This window comes from Hippopotamus amphibius, chromosome 3 (genome assembly GCF_030028045.1).
Source record: "Hippopotamus amphibius kiboko isolate mHipAmp2 chromosome 3, mHipAmp2.hap2, whole genome shotgun sequence".
Classification (NCBI taxonomy): Eukaryota; Metazoa; Chordata; class Mammalia; order Artiodactyla; family Hippopotamidae; genus Hippopotamus; species Hippopotamus amphibius.
In genome coordinates, this window is record NC_080188.1 from 21,535,358 (window position 1) to 21,550,514 (window position 15,157).

At 37.7% G+C, this 15,157-nt stretch overlaps 1 protein-coding gene across 4 annotated transcripts in view; it reads right to left on the bottom strand.

Annotated features, from left to right (window-relative positions):
• The window catches only part of ATP8A1 (ATPase phospholipid transporting 8A1), a 220,683-nt gene that overhangs the window by 36,683 nt on the left and 168,843 nt on the right, over window positions 1–15,157 (bottom strand). For all 4 annotated transcript variants that reach the window (XM_057729004.1, XM_057729006.1, XM_057729005.1 and 1 more), the window contains 4 exons: window positions 9,360–9,434; window positions 9,133–9,255; window positions 5,798–5,876; window positions 907–968 (listed from right to left, as the gene is read on the bottom strand). In XM_057729004.1, the coding sequence (XP_057584987.1) occupies window positions 907–968; window positions 5,798–5,876; window positions 9,133–9,255; window positions 9,360–9,434 (339 nt within the window). The remainder of the gene's footprint in view (window positions 1–906; window positions 969–5,797; window positions 5,877–9,132; window positions 9,256–9,359; window positions 9,435–15,157) is intronic.

The window sequence follows — 15,157 nt, forward strand, 5'->3', positions numbered from 1 at the left end:
GTTTTTCCTTTTTTTGTTTTTTTTTTTTTACTACTTCATCGATGTCAATGGAAAGGAGAGCCCGGATTTGCCAAAACCTTAATCCCCCTCACTTAATGGTCTTCACTTCCTATCACTCAGTTGTTTAAACATCACACGATAGTTTTTCCATGGAGTCAGCTGCAGCCGTGGCCACTTAGTACTTAGGACAGCACACTCCCCCTCACGGAGAGGGACACAAGAGTAGAGGGGAAAGGACACTGGCGGGGAGAAGTCAGAGTTGAAGGTTGGAGTAAACTTTTACTGGAGACTGACTGTGTGGCCGTGCGTATCTGCATCCAGGTGGCGCTCCGGATGTTAGAGGGCAGAATGGTTTTAACGCAGTTTTCTGGCTCTGTGATGGGAGGGTAGGGCTCCCACTCACCCTTGCATCCTCCATGAGTGCCTGGCATCGTGACCCGACACAGTGGGGTCCATGCTCTGTGTGCGCTAAACGCCCCCAAAGACTGGGGATTTCTCTCCCAACCTTATTTTCATTAAGTTCTAGAATAATTATTGGTTAAACACCGAAGCAGAATGGTAATATGTGCCATAAATTTAGGAAAGCCAAAAAAATACGAATAAGGGCACAAAAGAAACCTGAGGACAAAGGGACGAGGAAGAGGAAGAGGGAAAGGGAGGCAGTAAGAGTTTTACAGAAGGAATATTGAGAATAAGAGCAACCAAAGGCCTATAAAGCCAGTGAACCTAAATGACCTTTTTATAACCTGATGTAAAATAATCTCTTAACAGTCAAAACACCTCATGTCATTTTGAAAGGGAAGTGTAAACAACCCTTAAATCCAGAAATGCACACATTTAAATCTGAAGACAAGCTCATGTGAAAATTCAATTTTTATGCAAACGAGGCAAATGTCTCTCACTCACAGTATAAACGAAGTTTCCCAACAGCAGGTAGTCAGAGGTTTTCCCATTTCCAAATACAGTACCTGCATGAAAAGAAGAGAGGCTCGTTCGAAAAGAAAATAACTGAGGTCCTTTCAGAATCCTTTCAAAGATAAGTCCATTTAGGACTGGTGAACAAAAGAAGGGGAATCAAGAGCTGTAAAATGGAGCCAGAAATGAGGCTAATTGAACAAAACACTGTACGAAGTCTCATAAAGTTGCTTAATGTGGGTCACAGATAAAAATTAGATTTCCTATAGCCAATATGAGGGAGGAAACTGGACTTGCTAACCAATCCTCAGGGTTGTGAGATTAACACAAAAAACAAAAATAAAAACAGAAACAAAAAAAACCACCACCAAAATCGTTCAAGTAGAGCTTAATGCTATAGGCAGTGAGACAGGAGAAGGCATTCTGAAGCCCTAATAAAGAACTTTGTTAACAATATAGATGAGGGTTTTAGGGAGCCTTCTTAACTATCGCTCAAAGTTGTTGGCACTGGATCGAAAAAGCAGCTCAACCAGTACAATTCCAGGCAGATGGCTCTTTGAGGATCTGGCTGAATTCACAGATACATCTAAAGGTATTCTGTTATTCCAGCAACGACTAAGAAACACGGCTTTAGATGAAGGGAGTGGTACCCACAAACAAAAATCACTATTGCTGATTAAAAAAAAAATCAAATAAAGATTTGAAAATAATTTAATCATTGGTACCATTGAAAAATAAAAAACCCATGATACGTGTCATATGGTATTTTACTTATGTACATGTTTGACAATATTTATTCAAAGCCTAATATGTAAGGACAAAATATGTTGGAATAAACTATGAGAGGAGACAGGGAGTGTGGTGCTGGTATGAAGAAAAAAGACGCGTCAGGTGAGATTTGGAGATACAGGCCAGGCGGGGTTCTGTTACAAGTTGTGCCATCGTGGGTTATTCATCATCAATCTCCATTGAATTCAGTTTCTTCACGTCAAAGATTGAGCAAAACTATCTACCTTGGAGGAGGCTTGAGGTTCAAATGAGGTAAATATATAAAGCACTCAGCCACGCTCCATAGTGTGACGCTGCCCCCTTTCTAGGGTTTTCAGATAAAAGTCACCAGGAAGGGCTGCTTAAGGGGCAGCCCAGAAACCTAGGAGACTCCCTTCCGCTATGGAGTATCCCTCGATGAAGGACACAGATCTGACGTGCTAATGTGTCTTGTGGGTATGCTGTGGACAAATATGAATGTCTGCAATTAATCTGTGAACTTTCATAGAAGCAAATTAACAAATTACAGTTTAATAATCTTTTCTAATAACTGTGGTCATTCCTTGATACTACTTTAACCCTCAAGAAGTTTCTTACAGAGATGGAGATAGTTTCCTAAAGGTTAGTTGCAGTGTAGAATCTGAAACTGTTTTGGTGGGGACCATGCTGTCGTGCACACAGAAGTAGAGGTAGACTGCTCTACACATGAAACTTACGTAATGATATAAACCCATTACAGTAAAAAAATATAGCTAACCTTAAAAAAAATCCATTGGTCCATTTTGCACTTTGAATGGATCTTTTACTTATGCACGATTCTGTAACCTTATGGAAGTAGCTGGTTCAGCTCACAACTCAAACAATCCCCAAGACACTCTACCTTGATGAAGCGCTGCATGTTGGTACACGGCCGAAGTGCTTTCCGTACACTTCCCATTTTGTCACAGAGAATATTCATAAGATGTGTATCAAGTTTCAGGATTTAATAAAAGTATTAGGTTTACAGCTTCTTTAAGGGCATTCTTAGGTGAAATAGGTTTTGGGGATTGTTTTTTTTTTTAATGTTGGTGCATGGCAGTGAAGAATGCCTACTAGCACAATTGTACCACTGTTTGTGTCAAGGTATCAGCAATTTTGCCCACTACTCCTCATGCATCAGCCATGAAAAAGACAAATATTGTCTTGATAATATAAAAATTTTGAAACTATGAAAATTGGCCTCATTCACAGACCTCAAAAAGTCTTAAGTATTCTCAGGTGCCCATACTTTGAGAAACGCTGAAGCAAGTGAATGAATGAATGTTTAGCCATACATGACATAGCTATTTATATTTCTTCTGTACCCCACCCTTTAAAAGCTAAAAAACCCAAAAATTTCTTATGTAAAAATAAAAACAAGACAAAAAAAGCAGGATGCTAAAACACAGTTTATGCTACATGTTATTTATGGCTTAAGAAGAGAAAGCACACATTCTCTGGATTTGGCTAGATTTGGGTTCCGCAGGCAGCACCCCTGGTGAACTGGTTCTGCTGGGGCCCGCTGGCTTTGGCAGTTCCCCAGACAAATGCAAAGGGAGACTTGGGATCTGCTCTCCTGGGGCTGGAATTACTTAGGAATTCCTTTCAAACCCTGTCATTGCTAAAGTGCTTTGGATTGGTAAGGTGGATGCTGCTTGGTTTGAGCTAATTTTTTTTCTTTTCCTGGCTGCATTGGGTCTTCATTGTGTGCGGGCTTTCTCTAGTTGCAGTGAGCAGGGGCTACTCTTCGTTGCAGTGTGTGGGCTTCTCATTGCAGTGGCTTCTCTTGTTGCGGAGCACGGGCTTCAGTAGTTGCAGCATGCGGGCTCAGTAGTTGTGGCACATGGGCTCAGTAGTTGTGGCTTGCAGGCTCTAGAGCACAGGTTCAGTAGTTGTGGCGCACGGGCTTAGCTGCTCCACGGCATGTGGGATCTTCCCAGCCCAGGGCTTGAAACTGTGTCTCCTGCATTGGCAGGTAGATTCTTAACCACTGTGCCACCAGGGAAGTACCATTTTGAGCTACTTTTGATATTTTCTTTTCTTCTAATTTAGAACACTAAAACAGCAGTTTCATAGATGGACATTCCTAGTCTTTCATATCTACATTGATTTTGTGTTATGAAAACAAACTACCTGGAGAACTTGTCTAAAGTCCTGTATCGTACCCTGGATTTCAACACTCTATGGCTCCCCAAAGCTAAAGCAATCCAAATGTCCATCAACTGATGAATGGATAAACAAATGTGGTCTATCCATACAATGAAATATTATTCACCCATAAAAAGGAATGAAGTATTGATTCATGCCGCAATAAGGATGAACTAAGGTCACGTATTATGATTCCATTTATATGAAATGTCCAGAATAGACAAACCCACAGAGACAAAAATCAGTGGTTGCTGGGGAAGGGGCAGTGAGGAGTGACTGTTCATGGGTGTGGGGCAATGAAAATGTTCTGGCGTCAGACAGTGGGGACATTGGCACAATTCTGTGAATATACTAGACACCACTGAATTGTATAATTAAAAAAAGTGAATTTTATGGTATGTAAATTTTACCTAAAAAAATGCCATTGTGATTCTCCTAGCCCACTGGGTCAATATTTTATATTTAATTAGATTTTCTTATCATACTTATTTCCATGGCCTAGAAAATAAGAAAGTATTCACCGTTGTACTAGCAGAGCAATTAATAAAGGAACGAGATGAAAATCTCCAACTAGGACAAGAAACTACTGCCTTCGCTGTGACACTCACAGCCTCCCCCTCATGCCGCACGCTCTTATGAACTCATCCACGGTGAACTGGGTGCCTACCGTGAGTCAGGCACTGTTCTAGGCACCACGAAAACAACAGTGAACTAAGCAGACGGTTCCCTGCGCTTCTGGAGCTTTGATTCTAACAGAGGAGAATGATAATAAAAAAAAATAAGCAAATATATCACACCGGACAGGCAAGCACCATGAAGAAGATAGGGGAGCGTGGGAGAGAGGGGCAGGGGCAGCGGGGGCGGGGTTGATGGTTCTCTGAGGCAGGGTGATCGGGGAGGGCCTCTTGGAGAACACCCCCGAGGGCGGGAGGGAGAGAACAGCGGGAACATCTGGCGAGGATGAGACGAGCACGTCGGCCTGTGGGCTGGAGAATGGTGAGGAGGAAAGCTGGCTGGACAGCACCGGTGGGGAGGCAGGAGTTGGGTGGGTAAGCCAAGGCTGGGGCTGTGGATTTCATTCTAAATATGATAAGAGTCTGTGGGGTTTTGAGGAGAGAGGCACCTGGTCTGATGTACGTTTTACAAGGATCCCTCTGGAGGTGGGATAGGACAGCCAGCACTGCATTTTACGGACCAATGTTAATTCACAGGCCATGAGGACGGCCAGTACCTCCAAAGGACGCACAGATCCTTGGGTGGAGGTATTGTGTTTGAAGTACTGTAGTTTGCAAGCTGAATGGTCAGCCGTCTTCCTTGGGATCTCAGGGCAAGGTCTGCTCCAGACATAGCAGCACCAGCTTAAGCATCCCAGGGACCTCTTTTCTAAAGTGGCTCCTTAATCATTTTTATGTGTAGAGGAAATTCACCGTGAGCCTATCTCTCAAAACTGACAGAAAAACATCACCCCCTCAAAGCAAGCAGAGAAAAAGTTTACGCTCCAAGATGAACATAAAAACATATTAAAAATCTCATTCAAAGCTCCGGCTCAAGAACTTGAAAATACCAGCATGTCTGATTAGATTCAGTATAAAGAGTTGATACATGCCTCACAGGTATAATAAATAGACGACATAAAATATGAGCACTATTGTCTTCACACTATACATCAACGGAGGAAAAAAAAGAGCCCTAAAATTTAACTCACTGCAAGTTTGGAAAACATGAGAAGTAGAAAAGAAAGGCTTTGCATATATTAAATCACTTTGCTCCCAAAAGAATAGTAAAAATCTTTAAAGTGTGTACAACTTTTAGATGCACGTATTTTAGGTTGAGGAAAAAAAACTATTAACAGGAAACACTGCTAAAATTTTCAACATATATTGACAATGAATTATTTTTCTAAAAAAGTAAAAAGTCATCTCTTAGCATTCATATTCTTTCTACTTACCATACTGAAGGGCTTTTAGTGGAAACCAAAACAGAATAACTGAGTGGAAGAGGCCATTTAAACAATGAACCCAGAAAACCTGAGGGAAAACAAAAATCCATGAGAACCATTTGCGATAAACTAGCTCCGTGAACTCTGACCTTTCTTTTTATCTGTGAGCTAGATTCACAAAACGTGTTTCTGTTGGGCCACCACTGTGAATTAATAGAACTGACAGACACTTTCTGCCTCTTAGACCTTCATGGGTCATTTATTTATTTTTATGTTTCTCAAAATGTTTTTTCAGCTTCACTGAATTTTTTTCTGCTTCTTAAAAACCAAGTATTAAAAATTTAAATTTCTACCTGAAAAAGAAAATAACTGCAGATCTTGAAATTCTTTAAGCGGGACTATTTTCATAATTCCAGAATAGAGTTTTTAAAAGATTGTAATTTGGTGAAATCTCTACTTTCTCTTTCCTATGTGCAATAAAAATGTAAACTTTTTAATGGTAAGGATATCGTGCACTCTCTCTCTCTCTCCACACACACACACACACACACACACACACACACTATATATACTAAAAATAGCAAGTATAACATTTAAATTGTACAATTCCCTAAAGCAAAGCATTTTCACTAGGACCGAAGTTATAAAAGACTTTCACAATTTTTAAACACCTGTCAACATCCAACTTCATACAATTATAACATCATTTAATAGTTATTGCTTTCTCATCTATTGTATTTTAAGAACAAGAAAGCAAGTTATCACCGATCTTTTCTTTGTAACATGGATGTGAAAGATTAAGTTATAGAAAAACTGTTTAGAACCCTTATGGCCCTTTGAACGGTTGTAGTTTTGTCATTCAAAAGTGCTTCTTGCAAACAAAACCTATGCTAAATAAAACTGGCATGTATTAATAGTTTTAAGCTGTTCAAACAACAGAAATTAAGTTGCCTGCCTCCCCAAATTTTCCACTGTGATCTCAACCTCCTTTGTTAGTTCACCCAGCTACACCGGATTGTATGATCCAATTTATGCTCCAATACATTACACATCTGAACTTGTGTTACTCATTAACCTTTGTCTCTTCTCCTCACTATGTCATTACTGCAAGTTTTTATTTGACAGAAAGCACAGGTGGGTGCAAGAAAAATTAGTTCTACTTTTCCATTTTCCTGACCGATCCTTATTGTCACATGTTAATCCTTTAACCCCTGTCATGACCTCAGAACCTCCGACCCTTTTTACCATAACAAACGTAACCATCATCCTTCATGGCAACAATGCTTCTACACTGGGGACCCACAGCCACTGCTGTGTATACAACCGTGCACTTGGTAACCATGAGTCCCTGACTTTCCAAACGTTTGTGTGGGATATATTCAAACAACTTTCACTGAATTCATTAGAAAAATCCATAAACCCTATAAAAATTGTTGGCATCCTGTGTATCTATAAATATTTAAATGGAGACTGGAGTTGTAGAATCTATTTGGGTTGATCTGGTGACTCTTCTAAATGCCTGGGCTTTGCAGACAATGAAATACTTTGTATACACCAAAAGAATAGCAAAAAATACAAGGAAGGATGCTCACACTTTAAAACTATGTAAGACCTGCTATACTTTTTCACTGGCCACAAAGCTGCTTCTAAGTTGCCATATGCAAAGGGTAGGAAAGGATGTGACTTTCTAGGAATGGTTTTGGGTAATTCTGTGAGGATCAATTTTATGTTTGTAAGCAACAGTACCACGGCCAAGGTAGTGGCTGGGAAGTTAACTCTCAAGAGAGCACTGCGGAGCCTAAGCTACAGGAGATGGGGACGTGTGACTGAGGTTGATATAACTGTCTGGGTCGGTGAAGATTATTGTTAGTGTGCCGGGAGGCCTAGCACCTTCCTAGCTCTCAGATTACATTTTCAAGGAAACAAGAGCTCATGGTCCATTGTATCTGCCCCGATTGTGGCTTTCTGTTACTTGAAAATACTCACCACAGGTAATGAAAAACATTACAGCAAGGCAGTGGAATTTAATACAAACTGGACATCGAAAGTAAATTAAAAAAAAATCTAAAAATAAAACTTAAAAATAAAAGCATAGACTTTGCATATTATAAATAGCAATGGTTTTAAGAAACCACTAAAAGTACTTTTTAGAACCAATGGTGTAAATCAAAGAACGCTTTAGGTTTGTTTGTTTTTTAATTTAACCAAATTCAGTTATTTAAAACTGTGCCCTCAAGTTGTACGCATCTGCACACCTGGACACACATGCACGGTGCATTCTTGAAGACTTCATCTCAGAAGATGAACAACATCCTGGCGATAAACTTAACACCATCATTTACTGTGTGAGGTTAGAGGCACTGACACACCTGTTTCATTCTATTCCCTTGGTATACTGAGAACAAATGTCATCTCAGAGTTTTATGAAATAATAAATATTTAAAATAGCCTACATTAATTTCCTAAATTCAAAACTGAATTTAAGTTAAATCTAGCATGCATAACATAATAAACATGCACTATATTAAATGGGAAAAAAATTCTGTGAAGTATTTGATACTTTTATTATAGTTTCAAAATGGCATCTACCTTGATTGTTATAAAATTAAAAATTTTTTTTCCTCATTTACACTGGATGGAAACCAGAATTACTAACAAATACCAGTGGAAACATTTTAGAATAAATAATTGTGGGAAAGTAAACTATGCAGGAAATCAGATATTTTTGTTGCTGAGATGAAGAAATACCATGGATCGCAAAGATGATGAGAGCCTATGGCTTGCTATATAGGATATAAACCCAAATATGATTTTAGATAAAATGTTGGATCTTTTATCTTATATTAAAATTTTATGGCTTGGAAATACTGAGTATTATGGCTGAGTTATCTACCAGAGACTATATTTTTAATGCCCAATCAAACTATCTAATATTCCAATGAGGACAAAGTTATTTCATAAAACAGAAAATTAGTAAAGAATGATATATCACCTCTCACCACTTCATATGTGTAAAGACAGTCCTTGTCAGTCCCGGAGGACTGACCCCTGTGAGGAGTGAGCATTTCCCTACAACACTGCAAAAACAGGTAGCCGGGGGGGCCAAAGGGATACCCCCTCTGCCTGCCAGACCCAGTTCACTGCTGCCTAGCAAACTCCAGTGAACGGTGGTTACAGTTCAAATCTATAGCAAAACAAAACACATTCTTAGTCCACATCAGAACCTTAAGCAAATCTGACCTGCCATGGTCTGGACCCTGGAGTTGTTTCCTTGGCTCTAGAAGACCCAAAGCCCCAAGCAATTGGAGCAGTAAAGCAAGTCCTGCCAGGGCACAGGTTCCTACCTTGGTGTTGAAGTCCAGGGCATTCTGAGACGTTTTGTATAATTCAGGATACTTCAACATATTCTCTTTTCTGCATGATCTCTCAAATATTCCCAGAGTTAAGGGCGGCATTGCTGTAAACATCTAAAGTGCACAAACTGGTCGTTACAGCAGGCAGCCAAATTCAGGGCGAACTTCTACTTCAAAGTATGCAATAGAACAGGAATAATAAAAAGTCCTAAACTTACCACATTATAAAGACCTATGCACCATCTCTCAAAGAGGATCTGTCCAGAAAAGCCATTAACAAAGGCAAACCAAATCTAGGAAGAAAACAACCCCAAACCCCCAATTAGAACACAAAAACCATAAACTCATTGCTTAGAACCTGCTATACACTCAACCACCGCATAAAAGCCTCACGGACATGGTATTTTCACGACTCCCTTTAAAATGGCATTTTTTTGCTTTCCTTTTTATTTGAAGGGATTCTTTCATAAGGTCTTTGCTATTTAAGTCAGAGTTGGTTCCACTTGCTGAATCAGAACACTATATCAATAGGCAAGGACAGATTTAAAAAAAATTAGATATAACATTGTTTCCTAAAAGGCATATTAGAGAATATATTTTATGCCATTAAAATTTTAGAGCTCCAATTCCCTTTTAAAATATCTGCCTTCTTATAAAGATTATTGCTGTTTTTATTATAATTAAAAATGTTTATTTAGAAAGTAAAGCAATTTCCTATAATAATACTGTCACCATTTATTTTCTTCTGCTTTGATTGTATTCATGTAGTAGTTCATTTATATATTTTTTCATAGATTTACCTTATTGGAAAGCTATATATAGTGTTATGTCCTGCTCCTCTCCTTCTTAACATTATTTAATACATATTTTCCTAAGTTGCTACATGTCCTTTATTTTTTTTTTTTTTTTTTTTTTTTTTGCTACATGTCCTTTAAAATGACGTTAATGGATGTATATTCCTTACAGTGTGGCTGTAACTATTTTTGGATATTTAGCTTGCATCTGGTTTTTGCTATTATACATAATTCTGAACTGAATATTCTTGTACAGATATCCCAAACATCTCTATTTCTTAGGACAAATTATTTTTTAATAAAAATAGCTGTATTGAGGTATAACTGACAAACAAAAATGACACACATTTAATGTATACAATTGGTGAGTGTGGACATATGCATTCATGCATGAAACCATTACCTAACCAAGGTAACAGACATATCTATCATCTCCAAAATTTCCTCATGTCTTTGTCTTTTTCCTTTTTCTTTTTCCTTCTTAGAAGTAGAATTAATGGGTCAAAGAACATAACCCCCCTTTTTTAAGAGTTCTTGATAATTATAGTCATCAGAATGCAAAATTTGAATTTATATATTAAAGATACTTTTATATAAAAAGTGCTTCTTTATATAAAAATATTTTGTAACTTAAATTTATGCTTTGATTAAAAACAAATCTTTAATAGAGCAACATGTTCTTATACATTTTGCATTTTTCTTAAAAACAGAAAGCTTAACTTTGGCTACAAAATTAAGGGGCAATATAGAGAAACTTTCTCCGGCATGTTTCAGACAAACGGAAAACTAAAGTGAATATCAGTAAATCAAAAATCCATGAATTATTTTTTTAAAAAGCAGACATAAAATGTAATTAAAAATCACATTGATCTGGAAGAGTAAAATGTCTGGGCCAACAATGAGATTACATAAACCAAAACTCAGCGTCAAACCATAACCACCGCCACCAAAAACCAGTTCAGGGACAGCAGTCTGGACATGCTGGTCAAGCGAGTTTTTGAACTGGAGTTGCAGGGACTTTGCTACACTTCACGTTTCATTTAACCTCATTATGGAAGCATGAATGGCTACAAATTCACCATTTATCAATATGTACCCAGGCTGGCCTCCCTATGAACAGTTTCTGTACCCACATTGATCTTTTTCCTTTTTATAGTGGAAAGGAATGACTGAGCACATATACAAACCAATGTTGGCTTCATGAGATGGAAAAGAGAACAAAGTAGCAATAGCACATGAAAAATAAGTCCAAATTGTGTTAGGGTTGTAACAAACATTAACAATGAAAAGAACAAAAGCATAGAAATCGGGAGTCAAATCTGAAGTTCTTACTTGCTTTGCTACATATTTACAGAAAAAATGTGAACATGTGCCCTCCGCTAGGAGCCAGACCATTCACTGCTATATGCAAACTTTAAAAGAACCTAGCATCTTGACATGAAGTTAAATTTATTCCTTGGGGTGGTGCTGCCGACTTTAAACTTTTTTTTTTTAAAGCATTAAGTAGACACAAATTGACAAGACAGACTTCAATGCTATCTATTGTGTTTTCACATTTGGCCTTTTTGAGATGTGGATTATGTAAATACATATTTGTGATGCTCTGGTTGATGGTAATGTCCTCCCTGAAGGCGACTGTGATCTATTGTGGTATTACAAACCAAAGAGCTCTTTCAAATTTCTTAGGGTATGATGTAATATAAGGAATTTTTAAACACAAGCTTTCAGTTATGACCTAGGAGTCTATGAAGATACAGTCTAATCTTCATTGGTGTGATGGAAGCTGAAGTTGCATGCATACCAAATTTCTCTAATGGACATGATTTGGCTCAAAGGTTATAAATGCATCTGTAAGCATCAATACTGTATAACAGGAGAAATTTATGTTAATAAATTTGTGTGTTAAGAAACATTTGTAAATGTGGATGGTCCTGGCTTCTTTGTACGTAACATTCTGTGCTGATTAAAACACCACGATGAGCTTGAAATTTAGGATCTCCCTCAAATCAATGGACATTTGCATACCGTTTCCAATTCAAAATAACTTGCAAATAAACCAGCATGCTCGCTGTCCAAGTATACTTTAAAATGCACCACTTGACTGCTTTGTGAGAGAAATGCAGACATTTTTAAGTGGAAAGCTATCAACACATTTTTACCTTTTCATTTTTCCTACTGAATATGTGAACACGTTTCTAGAAACTTTCTTCCTGCACTTTAAAAAGTTAATATTCTAATTTCTTTTTTAAAAAGGGAGAAATGACTAGATAGGAATTGATCCTTCCAATAGAGCACACATCTTCATACAAATATTTTGGCATTGAAGTTTACATGTTTTAAAGGAAAAAGAGGTTTTTTAACAGTGAAAAGTCTACCAGAAGGCTGATTTCAAGTTAGTCTGAGATTTGTAGTCAAAAGATATATTAGAAATGCATCCTGTACTAAATAAAACAACACCTAAATTACTATAAACACATAAAAGTCCCTCCCTTGACTCAACAAAACCATGGATGCAGAAAGAAAACATCAGTCCCTCTGGGGAGGTATCTAAATTATTTAAGTTCACAGGAAATCCATATCCCAACACAACTCGCTGAGAATGTATCACCTCACTGACTTTAATCAAAGCTTCTGGAATTAAGAAACGCTACCTTGCTTTGGGATTTTACCGGAAAACCTGGATGCGACCGACTGTTTGAAAGAAAAGGTCTTATTTTGCTAGGAAGGAGGCAGATGTTTCATAGAAACGAAAAAAAAAATCTCTTTAGAAAATGTCAGCAATTTCAATGAACACCTAGGGTTGCTGCTGGGCGGCCACCATAAACAAGCGCTTTATATTGCCACCTGCCAAATCTGTATTTATTTGTTTGGCTGTAATTTATGGCAATGGAATAGCTAGATAGTGACATTCCTGGCAGTACAACAATGGCAAAAGCAGTTTTTGCAGATAATCTGTAAAACCCGTAGCATTCCATACCATTCCTTTATTAGCAAAGAAACTTCAGACCTTCCTGTCCTGGTATTATTTTCTAACTTCCTCGTCCCAGTAGAGGCGTGGCAGTTAAAGCTTCACAGACATTTCCCCGATGGAGCATTTCTGCATATTAAACAGTAGCTTACAAATAGTCAGTGAGTCCTCTGCTCCCACGCCCGCTCAGCACAAAAAACTGAAAGGGGAGATTCGAGACTGGCAGTTGTCCTCACTAGGGACATTCAACGATGTGTTTTCTGTCTAATTCATTCACAGTATTGACATGAGCCATTAACATCTGCAGAACTTGTTTTAGCTGGCAAAAGTTGGGTATCTGGGAATTGATTTAAAAGGTCAATTCATTTCCAAGATAGTTGAATTATATTCAGAATACATTTCCATAAACTGCTAAAAGAAAAATAAGAATGAGATTTCCAGTAAAGTTTAGGACTCACTTCCTTTTCAACATGTAAAGAATCTGATCAGTGTTAAATATCTCTCGAAGAGGCTTTCAATTCAAAGCCCAGTGAAACTGAGGGCTAATCAACCACAAACGCATAACTTTGGATTTGAAACAGAGCATGCAGATTTAGTTTTTCACTTGAGTTTCATATATTTTATTTCTCCCATTAGTATGTAATTTTGACCACTTCATTGTTGATTGTCAAATAATCTAGATTTAAGAAGTGGCAAGCTGAGTACTGATTTCATTTTACAAAATTAAATTTTTGTAAGTAGATTTATTGCTGCCAGTGGCTTTAAACTCATGATACTTTCAGGAGTATATGTAAATAAACTATAAATTGATATTCTTTTGAGTGCCAGTGTTTTGGGACGAGAAGAAAATATAATTAGAAAAGTTAGGACTATAGAGGGGACTGTGAATTAAAAATAATTATATTAGGAAAGAATCACAAATTTAGATAAACAAAAATAATATTTTGGGTGATCTCATAAGCTATTTTGGAAGTGCATTTTGCTTCAAAACACAGACTATTCCAGACCAAATTCACTAATGAACAATAAGCTAATTCATAGATTATCTTCTTTATGTTTCCAAGTATATAAAGCGTTTGATTATTTTATCTAATGGGTTGCAACCTAATTACAGATTTTTAGTGACCAATAAATAAAACTGCCTGCACACTTTAAAACTAAGTTTTAATTGTATTAGTCTGACATAATAAGAACTATGCTCCGTGAACATTTCGATAAGGAGATAAACATTCAGACAGAGGCATGAAGAGCAGCTGAAGCAAACACACAGCAGTTCCCAACTAATGTATCAATAAGGGAAATGCGCAGTCTACTGACTGTTTTGTTTATAGTGTTACTTCTGTGGTGTGAAGTATGGGGTATTATTTCTACACAGCATAAGGTTAGATTCTGTCTCTTCTGATAGATGTGCAGAAACAGTCAACAGAGTGGAGGGCAAGGTGGCATCAACAAACATGTACAAGGGAGCCCAGGGCAGACGTATGAGGGCATAGGCGGGTCCTCTGACAGGAGTGGAAGATGGAGGGTTTTCTTAACCAGTTACGGAGTACTCATCGTCACGCCTTGTGAAGCTGCAAGAGGAGCAAGAAACTGGTAACACCTAGAGTTTAAGTATTACCAATATAGCTTCTGATGACAAAATGGTCATATCTTAAAAAAAAAGATAACATCACCTCCTGAGTGTTCAGTTTACTTATTCATCTACTGGTGCTGTGCTATTCACGGGGGTAGCCACTGGCCATGTGACTCTTGAACACTTGAAATGTGACAAGTCCAAACTGAGATATACTGTGTATGTAAAATACACACCAGATTGTGAACACTTAGTATGAACAAAAGAATGTGAAATACTGCATTAATAATTTTTTATAGTGCTTCCACGTTGAAATAATAATATTGAATAGATCCTGTTAAATGAAATATAATTGAAAACGAATTTGGGCTTTAATTTTTACTTGTTGTTATGTGGTTCCCAGAAAATGTAAAATTACACAAGTGGCTTGTTTGATATTTCTATTGGCAAGCTTCTGGAGGATAGGAAGCTTGCTTGCTTTACTTGCTGAACTAAGCCTGGTGCCTGGTATCCAGCAGGTTCTGCAAAAAACGTTTGCAGAACAAAATGCATCGTTTTAGGAGTGATATTCCTGACCTGCGTTAAGTTTTCACGTTAAAAATGATGTTATATTTGCTACACGAAAAGGAATATAGAAATTCCTTGCTATCCAGACATAATTATTCTGATAATTTTTAGACA